The sequence below is a fragment of the Oncorhynchus clarkii genome, chromosome 21 (assembly GCF_045791955.1).
Source record: "Oncorhynchus clarkii lewisi isolate Uvic-CL-2024 chromosome 21, UVic_Ocla_1.0, whole genome shotgun sequence".
In the NCBI taxonomy this organism is placed as follows: Eukaryota; Metazoa; Chordata; class Actinopteri; order Salmoniformes; family Salmonidae; genus Oncorhynchus; species Oncorhynchus clarkii.
Genome location: NC_092167.1, coordinates 4,444,606 through 4,459,605, shown reverse-complemented (window position 1 = coordinate 4,459,605; position 15,000 = coordinate 4,444,606). Strand labels below are relative to the sequence as shown.

Below are 15,000 nucleotides of genomic sequence, written 5' to 3'. Positions count from 1 at the left end.
TTGGTGGCTATAGTCCTACCAGTCAAACCAACACCACAGGACCGTTGGTGGCTATAGTCCTACCAGTAAAACCAACACCACAGGACCGTTGGTGGCTATAGTCCTACCAGTCAAACCAACACCACAGGACCGTTGGTGGCTATAGTCCTACCAGTCAAACCAACACCCCAGGACTGTTGGTGGCTATAGTCTGAATTGCAATACTCAGACATGAAAGGATTATGGATGTGTGATGCCGTTCTGAAGAATCTGCTTCTTCTCTGAGAGTGAGAGAGGGAGAGAACCGGAGAGGGAGAGAGATAGAAGCGGATTAAGAGAGAGAGAGAGAGAGAGAGAGAGAGAGAGAGAGGGAGAGAGAGAGAGAGGGTGTGAGCGCTGTAGAGAGATCTAAAGAAAGTCTCCTCTTTATTTTTAGTCGTCTGTCCGTCTGTCCGTAGGTCTGCTGCCAGTGAGAGATATGCGGCCTGCTGTGCCAGCCATCCTCCATCCTCCAGCTAGACGCCAACCACCCCCTCCTAGAGAGAAATTGTATTATTTATTACAGGGGAAAGAGAGAGACAGAGAGATCATTTAGAATAACAGTCATACGGAATATCATTGGTGGCTTACTTGTGACTTACCGCATAATGGTAGAATTTATCTAGCTATTCTTGTTTGTGTGTGTGTGTGTGTGTGTGTGTGTGTGTGTGTGTGTGTGTGTGTGTGTGTGTGTGTGTGTGTGTGTGTGTGTGTGTGTGTGTGTGTGTGTGTGTGTGTGTGTGTGTGTGTGTGTGTGTGTAGTGCAGGTGTATAGACTTGTCATCCTACTCTACACATATTTTGCTATTTGCTGTACAGACAGGTACAGATCATGAGCTCAACTCAACCCCGTAATCCAGCCACCCTAGTCATAGACTGTTCTCTCTGCTACCGCACGGCAAGCTGTACCGGAGCGCCAAGTCTAGGTCCAAGAGGCTTCTAAACAGCTTTTACCCCCAAACCATAAGACTCTTGAACTTCTAATCAAATGGCCACCCAGACTATTTGCATTTCCCCTCCCCACCTTTTACACCCCTGCTACTCTGTTGTTATCATCAATGCATAGTAACTTTAATAACTCTACCTACATGTACATACTGTACTACCTCAACTAACTGCCCACGCACATTGACTCTGTACCGGTACCCCCACGGTAGCTAGAGAGGGAGAGAGAGAGGTAGAGCAAAGGAGAGTGAGAGAAAAAGAGAGGTAGAGCGAGGGAGAGTGAGAGAAAGGGAGGGGGTAGTAATCCCAGTATTGCTTGGTTGTTTCAGAGGCTCAGCAGTCAGCACTGGTTGTTCTATATGATTCTCTCTGCTGTTGCAGGTATAGCTATAGCTACCACGTCTGGTCTGCTATAATAACAGACCAGATATGGGAGCTATAGCCTGAGCAGGAGAGAGAATCATCACACAGCTTTTAATAACAGACCAGATGTGGTAGCATAGCTATAGACTGAACAGGAGAGAGAATTAAAAGCTGTGTGATTCTCTCTGCTGTTCAGTCTATAACTATAGCTACCACATCTGGTCTGTTATTAAAAGCTGTGTGATTCTCTCTCCTGTTCAGTCTATAGCTACCACATCTGGTCTGTTATTAAAAGCTGTGTGATTCTCTCTGCTGTTCAGTCTATAACTATAGCTACCACATCTGGTCTGTTATTAAAAGCTGTGTGATTCTCTCTGCTGTTCAGTCTATAACTATAGCTACCACATCTGGTCTGTTATTAAAAGCTGTGTGATTCTCTCTCCTGTTCAGTCTATAGCTACCACATCTGGTCTGTTATTAAAAGCTGTGTGATTCTCTCTGCTGTTCAGTCTGTAACTATAGCTACCACAATAAAGGCTTGTATTGTATTGAAACGCATCTATTTAAATTTATATGTCTACAGACTGGGGTGAACATGGAGCTTTTGAATTGACTGTTGTGACCTTGACAGACAGTGGTTGACGATGTGAATAGAATGGGTTTAAAGAGGATGTTGCTTTGCTTTTCAAAGAACCTGGCGGTCTGTCAGTATAAATGTAGAAATATCCCCCACAAGCTAATATTCTGTTTTCAAACATATTTGTTTTGACATGGGGGATCGTATTTGGCTGTTTGAAAATTCAAAATGGGATGTCATGATTCCGGAGTTGTGCGTTGCAAAATCACTGAAGACATCATCTTACCCCAGGCGCAGCGCCGTGCATCTCGTAGTGACACCACCACCATAGAGATGAGTTAGATCATGGAGATTGAAGATCCCGTTCCATTATAGGCTACAAGCTGCATGAATACTCATCGACGTGTGTGTGTTTGTGTGCTAGAGGCACTCTGAGGTTTTCCATCATTCAATGAACAGTGTTCTATAAAAGAGACAGAGCACTTTACTGTGACACTTCATCCAGATACCTTCAAGTCAAATCTAATCAAAATTACATTTTAATTGTGACATGCGCCGAATACAACAGTTGTAGACCTTACCGTGAAATGCTTACTTACAAGCCCTTAACCAACAATGCACTTTTAAGAAAATAGAATGAAGAAAATATTGACTAAATAAACTATGAAAATAGTCCGGGAGCAGTCGTATGGCTTGGGGGTAGAAGGTGTTAAGGAGCCTTTTGGACCTAGACTTGGCGCTTCGGTACCGATTGACGTCTTTTGACAATTTTTGGGATGTTCTTGATGGTGCAACTGTAGAATTTTTTGAGGATCTGGGGACATATGCCAAATCTTTTCAGTCTCCTGAGGGGGAAAAGGCATGGTCGTGCCCATTTCACAAATTTCTTGGTGTGTTTGGACCAAGATAGTTTGTTGGTGATGTGGACAACAAGGAACTTGAAACTCTCGACCCGCTCCACTTCAGCCCCGTCAATGTAAGTGGGTGTCTGTTCGGTCCACGTTCAGCTCCTTTGTCTTGATCACATTGAGGGAGAGGTTGTTGGCCTGGCACCACACTGCCAGGGCTTTGGCCTCCACCCTATAGGCTGTCTCATCGTTGTCGGTGGTCGGGCCTACCACCATTGTGTCGTCAGCAAATCTAATGATGGTGTTGGAGTCTTGCTTGGCTACGCAGTTGTGGGTGAACAGGGATTACAGGAGGGGACTAAGCGCGCACCCCTGCGTTACCTACCCTTACCACCTGGAGGCGGCCCATCAGGAAGTCCAGGATCAAGTTGCAGAGGGAGGTGTTTAGTCCCAAGTTCCTTAGCTTAGTGATGAGCTTTGTGAGCACCATGGTGTTGAACGCTAAGCTGCAGTCAATGAACAGCCTTCTAACAGCAGTCAGCTGTCAGGTGTTCCTTTTGTCCAGATGGGAAAGGGCAGTGTGGTGTGCAATTGAGATTACGTCATCTGTGGATCTGTTGTGGCGGTATGTGAATTGGAGTGGGTCTAGGGTTTCTGGGATGATGGTGTCGATTTGAGCCATGATCAACCTTTCAAAGCACAGCATGGCTACCGTCGTGATATTTATGGGGCAGTAGTCATTTAGGCAGGTTACTTTCACTTTCTTGGGCACAGGGACTATGGTGGTCTGCTTGAAACATGTAGATTTTACAGACTGGTTGAAAATGTCAGTGAAGACACTTGCCAGTTGGACTGTGCATGCTCTGAGTACACATCCTCGTAATCCGTCTGGCCCAGCGGCCTTGTGAATGTTGATCTGTTGAAAGATCTCGCTCACATCGGCTACGGAGAGCGTGATCACATAGTCGTTCGGAAAAGCTGGTGCTCTCATACATGCTTCAGTGTCGCTTGCCTCGAAACGAGCATAAAAGGAATTTAGCCAATCTGGTAGGCTCGCGTCACTGGGCAGCTCGTGGCTGTGTTTCCCTAAAAGTTTGCAAGCCCTGCCACATCCGACGAGTGTCGGAGCCGGTGTAGTAGGATTCAATCTTAGTCCTGTATTGACGCTTTCCCTGTTTGACGGTTCGTCTGAGGGCATAGCAGGATTTCTTATAAGCATCCAGATTAGTATCCTGCTCCTTGAAAGTAGCAGCTCTAGTCTTTAGCCCAGTGCCGATGTTTCCTGTAATCCATGGCTTCTTGTTGGGATATGTACGGTCACTGAGGGGACAACGTCGTTGATGCACTTACTGATGAAGCCGGTGACTGAGGTGGTATACTCCTCAATGTCACTGGATGAATCCCGGAACATGTTCCTGTCTGTGCTAGCAAAACAGTCCTGTAGGGTAGCATCAGTGTCATCTGACCACTTCCATTTGAGCGAGTCACTGGTACTTCCTGCTTTAGTTTTTGTTGTAAGCAAGAATCAGGAGGTTAGAATTATGGTCAGATTTTCCAAATGGAGGGCGAAGGGGAGCTTTGTATACATCTCTGTGTGTGGAGTAAAGGTGGTCTTGAGTTTTTTATCCTCTGGTTGCACACGTGACTTGTTCAAACAGAGGGTCCTACCTGGAACCAAAAATGTTTCTACCTGGAACCAAAAAGGGTTATCCTATTGGGACAGCCGAAGAACCCTTTTGGAACCAGGGTTCTTTGGCTGGGGAGAACGGATCTGACGGCACTCTAATTTAAAATAGATTTCTCCGTTTGAATGATTCTAAAACTGTTAAAACGTTCTATGACCAGGCAGCACAGTTACTTTCCTTCAACGGAAGTAAAAGAGAAGTGTTAAAGCCTAAGGATTGGGAAGAGATCTGTCAAGCATGGACTTGATTTAGGAAAGACAATGCATCTGAGCCTCTTTAACAGTTAAATGACCCACCAACTCTGGTTAGAGAGAAAGGATTTGCTGTGATATATTGATCAGACTGTTGCAAACAGACAGTATGGTTTTCAAAGCTTTAGGCCAATGCACAGAAGAGCATGGGAGGATTTGAACTGTCAATTGATTGTGAAAATTATAGTGAACCATGCAGGTTAGAATGCCTGAAGAAAGCCAAACGGCTGGTGGGTAGCCTAACCTCAAGACCCAGAACCAGGTGTTGAATGCCCTGGCAGCTACTCAATTTGATGTAACAGTCTATCATAAGAGACTAGCTGGTGGTTGATGTAACAGTCTACCATAAGAGACTAGCTGGTGGTTGGTGTAACAGTCTACCATAAGAGACTAGCTGGTGGTTGATGTAACAGTCTACCATAAGAGACTAGCTGGTGGTTGATGTAACAGAGACTTGCAGCGATAACAGAGAGCAGGCTAGAGGTCATGATCAGATGAGCTCCTGCGTTTTTCAGCATTTTCAGCATTTTCTTTAAAAAACATAGATTTAGAGTTAGATAAACTTGGATTTTTTTTTGTCAGGAACATATGCAGAATGCTACCCTCTACAACATAACCTTTACTCCAAATCAAATCTCAAAACCTGCAACCTGATTTTGGATGGAATTACGGAATCACCTGGAAGGTTTACAACTACCAAGGATTATTATTCCAAAACAATACAAAAACAACAGAAACCTGAAAACACCATCCAACCTGGAACTGACTGAGTAATGTTTAGTCTGAAACTATATTTTATTTCCAAAAGCCAAGAAGAAAAATACATTACATTACTTTATATGGACTGAATGCTAAATGAAGGCTGCCAAACTCGATACAACTAGCACTGACGTGTCAAGTGAGAGGTGTCAAAGCCCTTTAGCCCAACAATGGCAGGAGAGTCGAACAGTCTACTCCAACCAAATGGAGAGGCCTTAGAAGCTGCCTCCCGCTGTTCAGACGTAATTTAAAATACAGTACCCTGTGCATGTAAAGAATGATATGGCAAGAAAATATCTCAAAATGAAGCTCCTTATGGAAAATCAAGAGCCACTTTTTGCTGACTATTACAAAAATGGGAACATCAGCAACCTCATCTTCCACACAAACCATCCCCTGGCATGGCATAGTGCTATATTAGCACACTACCCCTTTGTTAAGAGAGGGGGTGTTAATGAGGGTTGGAAACTCAGGATACTTGACAACGGGGACTCTGAGTCAGCTAATATAAATCTCTATAAGTCTGGAACAGTAATGGTACAGGGCAACCCCAGACAGTTTCAGCTGGACTTTCACCTAATCAAAGAATTAACCCAGCAGAAGAAGCTCTCCCTTGAGAAAGATACCCCCACCCCGAAAGGGTCAGACCAGACCTCTTCATTATATAACCCCACAGACGAGACACCCCCAGCGGAAAGCCAACTTCCCAGCACAGAGTACTACCCTCTCATTGAAATGAAGGATACATTTACCCAGCTGGAGGTAAGGCAGGTGGAGATGGAACAGCAGGTGATTACACTCCAGTCAGCACAGACCCAGACAACAGTCCAGCACAACAACACTCTCTTAACCAGACCCGGGGTGCTGGAGGTGGAGAGAGACATATCTGCACTCTGGACAGTGGTGAGACAACTTCAACAGGAGAAAGAGCAGGAGCAGGAGAAGAACAGAGCACTAGAGGAGAGGATCAGACTGCTGGAGGAGAGGGTGAGGGGGATGGGATGTGACAGAGAACAACCCACTAGAGAGGTGGCCACCCCCGCAGAGAAGCCAGCAGAACAGCCCACCTCAGCACCCGACAAAAGTCTCGACACCACAGCAGAACAGTCCACACCAGACCCTGACCATAGCTTAGACATCACAGCAGAACAGACAAATGAAGAACCCCAAGCCCAGGGGCTCTCACCCCCTCTGAGCCACCCTGATAGCCCTCCTGACAACCCCCCCACACCCACTGAGGACATACACAAGACACAGATTGTACTCCTTATGGACTCAAATGGGAAATATATACAAGACAAAACACTTTTTCCCAAACACAGTGTGTCTAAACTCTGGTGTCCAAACACCCAGCATGCCCTAGACCTTCTGTAGGGTCACCCAGCCACATAATAATACACACAGGCACAAACAACCTGAGAACACAGCAGGAAAGGGTGGCCACAGCACTGAAGGGAGTGATTGAAAAAGCTTATTCTACTTTCCCCAACACACAAGTGGTTATCTCCACCCTGCTACCACGAAAAGACTTCCACCTGCTACAATACAGCGAGTAAACGCAAGTATTTCCCGTGGCTGTGCCTCAAAACCAAATGTTTTCCTGGCCCACCACTCCACCCTGGACTTGAACAACCTCTATGACCAGGTCCACCTCTACAAGGCAGCAGTGCCCACCTTTGCCCAGACTCTAAAGGACATCGCTCTCAAACGTATCCCCAACACTTCACACAGGGGCAACAGGCCAATAGACACCCCGCCCAGACCAGCGAGACACTCTCCCAGACCTGTGGGACCCCCCCCTGGACCTACACATAAAGGACCCACGCCAAGAGGACTTACATCCAGACCACAGCACCACCAGCCACATCCATACCCTCACCCCAACCACTCAACACCCCCCCAAGTAAACCATGCCCGCACCCCATTTAGGCCCCCTCAGATCAGACCTATGCCCCCCCTGCCCACCCCATGCACCCCACCCCCACAAGAGGGCCTCAACATGGAAGTCACACATACGCCCAGGCAGTGCGCGGGCCAACAGGCCCAACCCCCACTCTTACAATAGCCCAAGCCAATGGCATGTACTAGATGCTCAGCAGGCTCTGCTCACACTTACTGGCCTGAGGCCAAACCACACGACCAACAACATTGGACACTTTATGGAACACAAAGCCTTCACCATCTCATCCTGGAATGTCCAAGGGCTGAGGTCATCTGCCTTTGGCCTAAAGAGCAGGAACCTGGACTTCACCAAAGAAATCGGTAATACAGACATTGTCATCCTGCAGGAAACCTGGTATAGAGGAGACGGACCCACTGGTTGCCCTCTAGGTTACAGAGAGCTGGTTGTCCCATCCAGCAAACTACCAGGTGTGAAACAGGGAAGGGACTCAGGGGATATGCTAATTTGGTATAGAGCAGACATAACTCACTCCATTAAATTAATCAAAACAGGAACATTTTACATTTGGCTAGAAATTCAAAAGGAAATTATCTTAACAGGGAAAAATGTCCTCCTGTGGGCTACCTTTATCCCCCCACTAGAATCCCCATACTGGAGGGGGAAATCAATCATTTCCAGGCCCAGGGACATGTCCTAGTCTGTGGCGACCTAAATGCCAGAACCGGACAAGAACTTGACACCCTCAGCACACAGGGGGACAAACACCCGCCTGCAGGTGACAGCATTCCCTCCCCCATATGCCCCCCCTAGGCACAACTATGACAACATAACCAACAAAAACGGGTCACAACTCCTGCAGCTCTGTCGCACGCTGGGTATGTACATAGTCAATGGTAGGCTTCGAGGGGACTCCTATGGTAGGTACACCTATAGCTCTTCTCATGGCATTAGTACTGTAGACTACTTTATCACTGACCTCAACCCAGAGTCTCTCAGAGCGTTCACAGTCAGCCCACTGACACCCCTATCAGACCACAGCAAAATCCCAGTCTACTTGAACAGAGCAATACTCAATCATGAGGCATCAAAGCCAAAGGAACTGAGTAACATGCAGTTTGTAAACCTACCAAAAAACAGTTAGGCAACAACAAATTCAAACCCCTTTAGACAATTTCCTGGGTAAAACGTTCCACTGTAATAGTGAAGGTGTAAACTTGGCAGAAGAAAATCTTAACAGTATATTTGACCTCTCAGCTTCCCTATCAAATCTAAAAATCTCAAATAGAAAACTGAAGAAAATGAACAACAATGACAAATGGTTTGATGAAGAATGCAAAAATCGAAGAAAGAAATTGAGAAACCTGTCTAACCAAAAACATAGAGATCCGGAAAACCTGAGTCTACGCCTTCGCTATGGTGAATCACTAAAACAATACAGAAATACACTACGGAAAAAGAAGGAACAGCACGTCAGAAATCAGCTCAATGTAATTGAAGAATCCATAGACTCTAACCACTTCTGGGAAAATTGGAAAACACTAAACAAACAACAACACGAAGAATTATCTATCCAAAATGGAGATGTACGGGTAAACCACTTCTCCAATCTTTTTGGCTCTATAACAAAGAACAAAGAGCAAAAACATATACATGATCAAATACAAATCTTAGAATCAACTATTAAAGACTCCCAGAACCCACTGGATTCTCCAATTACCTTGAATGAGCTACAGGACAAAATAAAAACACTCCAACCCAAAAAGGCCTGTGGTGTTGATGGTATCCTCAATGAAATGATCAAATATAGAGGCAACAAATTCCAATTGGCTATACTAAAACTCTGTAACATCATCCTTAGCTCTGGCATCTTCCCCAATATTTGGAACCAAGGACTGATCACCCCAATCCACAAAAATGGAGACAAATTTGACCCCAATAACTACCATGGGATATGCTTCAACAACAACCTTGGGAAAATCCTCTGCATTATCATTAACAGCAGACTTGTACATTTCTTCAGTGAAAACAATGTACTGAGCAAATGTCAAATTGGCTTTCTACCAAATTACCGTACAACAGACCATGTATTCACCCTGCACCCCCTAATTGACAAACAAACAAACCAAAACAAAGGCAAAGTCTTCTCATGCTTTGTTGATTTCAAAAATGCCTTCGACTCAATTTGGCATGAGGGTCTGCTATACAAATTGATGGAAAGTGGTGTTGGGGGTAAAACATACAACATTATAAAATCAATGTACACAAACAACAAGTGTGCAGTTTGAAATAGGGGAAGAGTTCCCTAAGCAAGCTGGTCCTGGGGCTCTGTTCACAAACAGAACCCACAGAGCCCCAGGACAGCAACACAATTAGACCCAACCAAATCATGAGAAAACAAAAAGATAATTACTTGACACATTGGAAAGAATTAACAAAAAACAGAGCAAAATAGAATGCTATTTGGCCCTAAACAGAGAGAACACAGTGACAGAATACCTGACCACTGTGACTGACCCAAACTTAAGGAAAGCTTTGACTATGTACAGACTCAGTGAGCATAGCCTTGCTATTGAGAAATGCCACCATAGGCAGACATGGCCCTCAAGAGAAGACAGGCTATGTGCCCACTGCCCACAAAATGAGGTGGAAACAGAGCTGCACTTCCTAACCTCCTGCCCAATGTATGACCATATTAGAGACACATATTTTCCTCAGATTATACAGATCCACAAAGAATTTGAAAACAAATCCAATTTTGATCAACTCCCATATCTACTGGGTGAAATTCCACAGTGTGCCATCACAGCAGCAAGATTTGTGACCTGTTGCCACAAGAAAAGGTCAACCAGTGAAGAACAAACACCATTGTAAAATACAACCCATATTTATGCTTATTTATTTTCCCTTGTGTACTTTAACCATTTGTACATTGTTACAACACTGTATATATATATATATATAATATGACACGTGTAATGTCTTTATTGTTTTGAAACTAATGTATGTGTAATGTTTACTGTTCATTTTTATTGTTTATTTCACTTTTGTATATTATCTACCTCACTTGCTTTGGCAATGTTAACACATGTTTCCCGTGTCAATAAAGCCCCTTGAACTGAATTGACTAGTTGGTGGGTGATGTAACAGAGACTAGTTGGTGGGTGATGTAACAGAGACTAGTTGGTGGGTGATGTAACAGAGACTAGTTGGTGGGTGATGTAACAGAGACTAGTTGGTGGGTGATGTAACAGAGACTAGTTGGTGGGTGATGTAACAGAGACTAGTTGGTGGGTGATGTAACAGAGACTAGTTGGTGGTTAATGTAACAGAGACTAGTTGGTGGTTAATGTAACAGAGACTAGTTAGTGGGTGATGTAACAGAAACTAGTTGGTGGGTGATGTAACAGAGACTAGTTGGTGGGTGATGAAACAGAGACTAGTTGGTGGTTAATGTAACAGAGACTAGTTGGTGGTTAATGTAACAGAGACTAGTTGGTGGGTGATGTAACAGAGACTAGTTGGTGGTTAATGTAACAGAGACTAGTTGGTGGTTAATGTAACAGAGACTAGTTGGTGGGTGATGTAACAGAGACTAGTTGGTGGGTGATGTAACAGAGACTAGTTAGTGGTTGATGTAACATAGACTAGTTGGTGGGTGATGAAACAGAGACTAGTTGGTGGTTAATGTAACAGAGACTAGTTGGTGGGTGATGTAACAGAGACTAGTTGGTGGGTGATGTAACAGAGACTAGTTGGTGGGTGATGTAACAGAGACTAGTTGGTGGGTGATGTAACAGAGACTAGTTGGTGGGTGATGTAACATAGACTAGTTGGTGGGTGATGTAACAGAGACTAGTTGGTGGTTAATGTAACAGAGACTAGTTGGTGGGTGATGTAACAGAGACTAGTTGGTGGTTAATGTAACAGAGACAAGTTGGTGGGTGATGTAACAGAGACTAGTTGGTGGTTAATGTAACAGAGACTAGTTGGTGGGTGATGTAACAGAGACTAGTTGGTGGTTAATGTAACAGAGACTAGTTGGTGGGTGATGTAACAGAGACTAGTTGGTGGGTGATGTAACAGAGACTAGTTGGTGGGTGATGTAACAGAGACTAGTTGGTGGGTGATGTAACAGAGACTAGTTGGTGGGTGATGTAACAGAGACTAGTTGGTGGGTGATGAAACAGAGACTAGTTGGTGGGTGATGTAACAGAGACTAGTTGGTGGGTGATGTAACAGAGACTAGTTGGTGGTTAATGTAACAGAGACTAGTTGGTGGGTGATGTAACAGAGACTAGTTGGTGGGTGATGTAACAGAGACTAGTTGGTGGGTGATGAAACAGAGACTAGTTGTGGGTGATGTAACAGAGACTAGTTGGTGGGTGATGTAACAGAGACTAGTTGGTGGGTGATGTAACAGAGACTAGTTGGTGGGTGATGTAACAGAGACTAGTTGGTGGGTGATGTAACAGAGACTAGTTGGTGGGTGATGAAACAGAGACTAGTTGGTGGGTGATGTAACAGAGACTAGTTGGTGGGTGATGTAACAGAGACTAGTTGGTGGTTAATGTAACAGAGACTAGTTGGTGGGTGATGTAACAGAGACTAGTTGGTGGGTGATGTAACAGAGACTAGTTGGTGGTTAATATAACAGAGACTAGTTGGTGGGTGATGAAACAGAGACTAGTTGGTGGGTGATGTAACAGAGACTAGTTGGTGGGTGATGTAACAGAGACTAGTTGGTGGGTGATGTAACAGAGACTAGTTGGTGGGTGATGTAACAGAGACTAGATGGTGGTTAATGTAACAGAGACTAGATGGTGGTTAAGGTAACAGAGACAATTTGGTGGGTGGAATACACACATATATTGTTACACAACAGTTCATCACTTTCAATGTTCTAGACATTGGGGAGTCCACTATAGAGCTATATCCTACGGTATATGCTATAGACTAGGAAGGACAAGGTATAGGCTTCATCTTTGTGCTGGACACTGGTTCTTAATTGTATCGACTGGGGGAGGGTCTGGGTTTTAGTTGGTCCTTATTGACCTTCCTGTAACAGTCTGTTTGACCCGTTGGTCTGTATTCCAGATATTGATGAGTGTGCTGAGGGAAAGCACTACTGCAGAGAGAACACCATGTGTGTCAATACTCCAGGATCCTTCATGTGCATCTGCCACACTGGATACATCCGGATCGATGACTATTCCTGCACAGGTGAGCCACCCACACACACACACACACACACACACACACACACACACACACACACACACACACACACACACACACACACACACACACACACACCAGTCAAACACATACATCTGCATGGTCACCCACACACACACACACACAGACACACACACCAGTCAAACACATGTATCTGCATGGGCACACACACACATACACATTGCAGGCCTGACTTCTACAAAGGACAGTTTTATTGACCAGAGTAAAGCTACTTTACCTTACATTGCATGATTTGACCTCAGGGTTGTTTGTTTGAGAAGTGGGCTAACATTAGAGGTTAGCTGGTCTTATGATCTGGTCTTATGTTCATGACTAATTCAAACATGTCTGCTCTAACCTCAGAGGACCTTGAGAGAGAGATAGAGAGAGAGAGAGAGAGAGAGAGAGAGAGAGAGAGAGAGTCTCAGTGGGGTTGACACGGCACATTTGCTGTGGATCGGTAATTAAAAAGATAATATCTCTAATGCTAGGTGATTTAGCTCCTTCACACTGGAAGCAGATGGCATGGAGTTTAGTCACAGCTTCTATCTGTTCTGTTCCTTTGGTAAGTGACGGAGCTCTCTGTACAGAATTACTTTATTACTAGAACGACTTTATTACTAATCGTGACTTCATTACTAAATCATGCTGTGAAACCAACAGGAAAGACTAGCCAAAGACACATTTCCACATTGCTGGGACAAAATGTTCCAGTGTTCTTATTTAGATATTTTATAACACATTTGTTTGTTCACATATGTTATTATAATTTGGTAGATGCTGTGGGATGTTGCGACTGTGGAGACTTGTCTTGTCCACGTTGCAATGCCCACACACGCCTCTGGAAATAGCATGGCTTCCTCAGGCAACTGAATAGCATAGGGGCTATGATGATGTTAACATTTAAAAGTTGTTTCATTTGGTATCTCATCTCTTGGCTGTATCCCTCATAGTTATCTCTTTGAAAATCCAATTGTTCTGCTAACACAACCTGTCGCTTTGATGGTTATCTCAATTGTACATGTTTCGTACAGTACCACATCACTTTACTATTCTGTGTATGGTGAAGTTATTAATTACACTTTGGATGGTAAAACAATACACCCGCTCACAACAAAGATACAGGCGTCCTTCCTAACTCAGTTCCCGGAGAGGAAGGAAACTGCAAAGGGAATTCACCATGAGGCCAATGGCGACTTTAAAACAGTTACAGAGTTTAATGGCTGTGAAAAATGAAGATGGATCAACAACATTGTAGTTACTCCACAATATTGACCAAATGACAGACTGAAAAAGAAGGAATCCTGTACAGACTAAAAATATTCCAAAACATGCATCCTGTTTGCAGTAAGGCACTAAAGTAAAACTGCAAAGAAATGTGGCAAAGAAATTAATTTTATGTCTTGAATACAGTGTTATGTTGAGGGAAATTCCAACACAACACATCACTGAGTACCACTCTTCATATTTTCAGAAATGGCGTTGGCAGCATCATGTTATGGGTATGCTTGTCATCGGCAAGGACTAGCGAGTTTTTTGGGGGGGATAAAATTAATGGAATAGAGCTACACACAGGCAAAATCCTAGAGGAAAAACTGGTTCAGTCTGCTTTCCACCAGACACTGGGAGATAAATTCACCTTTCAGAAGGACAATGACCTAAAACACAAGGCCAAATATACACTGGAGTTGCTTATCAAGACGAATGTTCCTGAGTGGGCTAGTTACAATTTTGACTTAAATCGACTTGAAAATGTCTGTCTAGCAATGATCAACAACCAACTTGACAGAGCTTGAAGAATGTGCAAATATTGTACAATCCAGATGTGCAAAGCTCTTTTAAAGACCTACCCAGAAAGACTCACAGCTGTAATCACTGCCAAAGGTGATTCTAACATGTATTGATTGACTCAGGGACCAGGCTATAACATAGAGAGAAGAGTTGGCTATGTCACATAGCTACATATCTGGGACCAGGCTATAACATAGAGAGAACAGTTGGCTATGTCACATAGCTACAGATCTGGGACCAGGCTATAACATAGAGAGAAGAGTTGGCTATGTCACATAGCTACATATCTGGGACCTGGCTATAACATAGAGAGAAGAGTTGGCTATGTCACATAGCTACAGATCTGGGACCAGCCTAATCCTAAAGCTTTGCACTCTCTAGATACTGAATGTGTCCTCACATAGAAGCCCCTTTGTGCCTTTGGCTCATTACATTTAGTTCCAGGATTCAGTGAAATGCCATGAATCCATTAGATATTGTGTGGAGACTGGTGTCCATGAGTCAAACTGTTAGTTTCCAGCCACAATATTATAAATAGCTGAAAAGTTGATATGTGTATAATGCCACCAGGTTTCTCCTCTCCTCTCCTCTCCTCTCCTCTCCTCTCCTCTCCTCTCCTCTCCTC

General features: G+C 44.2%; 1 protein-coding gene across 1 annotated transcript in view; it reads left to right on the top strand.

The window, feature by feature from the left end:
• Positions 1-15,000, top strand: part of LOC139379279 (protein kinase C-binding protein NELL2-like) — a 109,306-nt gene that overhangs the window by 48,522 nt on the left and 45,784 nt on the right. Inside the window, exon 13 of the mRNA XM_071122081.1 lies at positions 12,444-12,569. Within this exon, the coding sequence (XP_070978182.1) occupies positions 12,444-12,569 (126 nt within the window). The remainder of the gene's footprint in view (positions 1-12,443; positions 12,570-15,000) is intronic.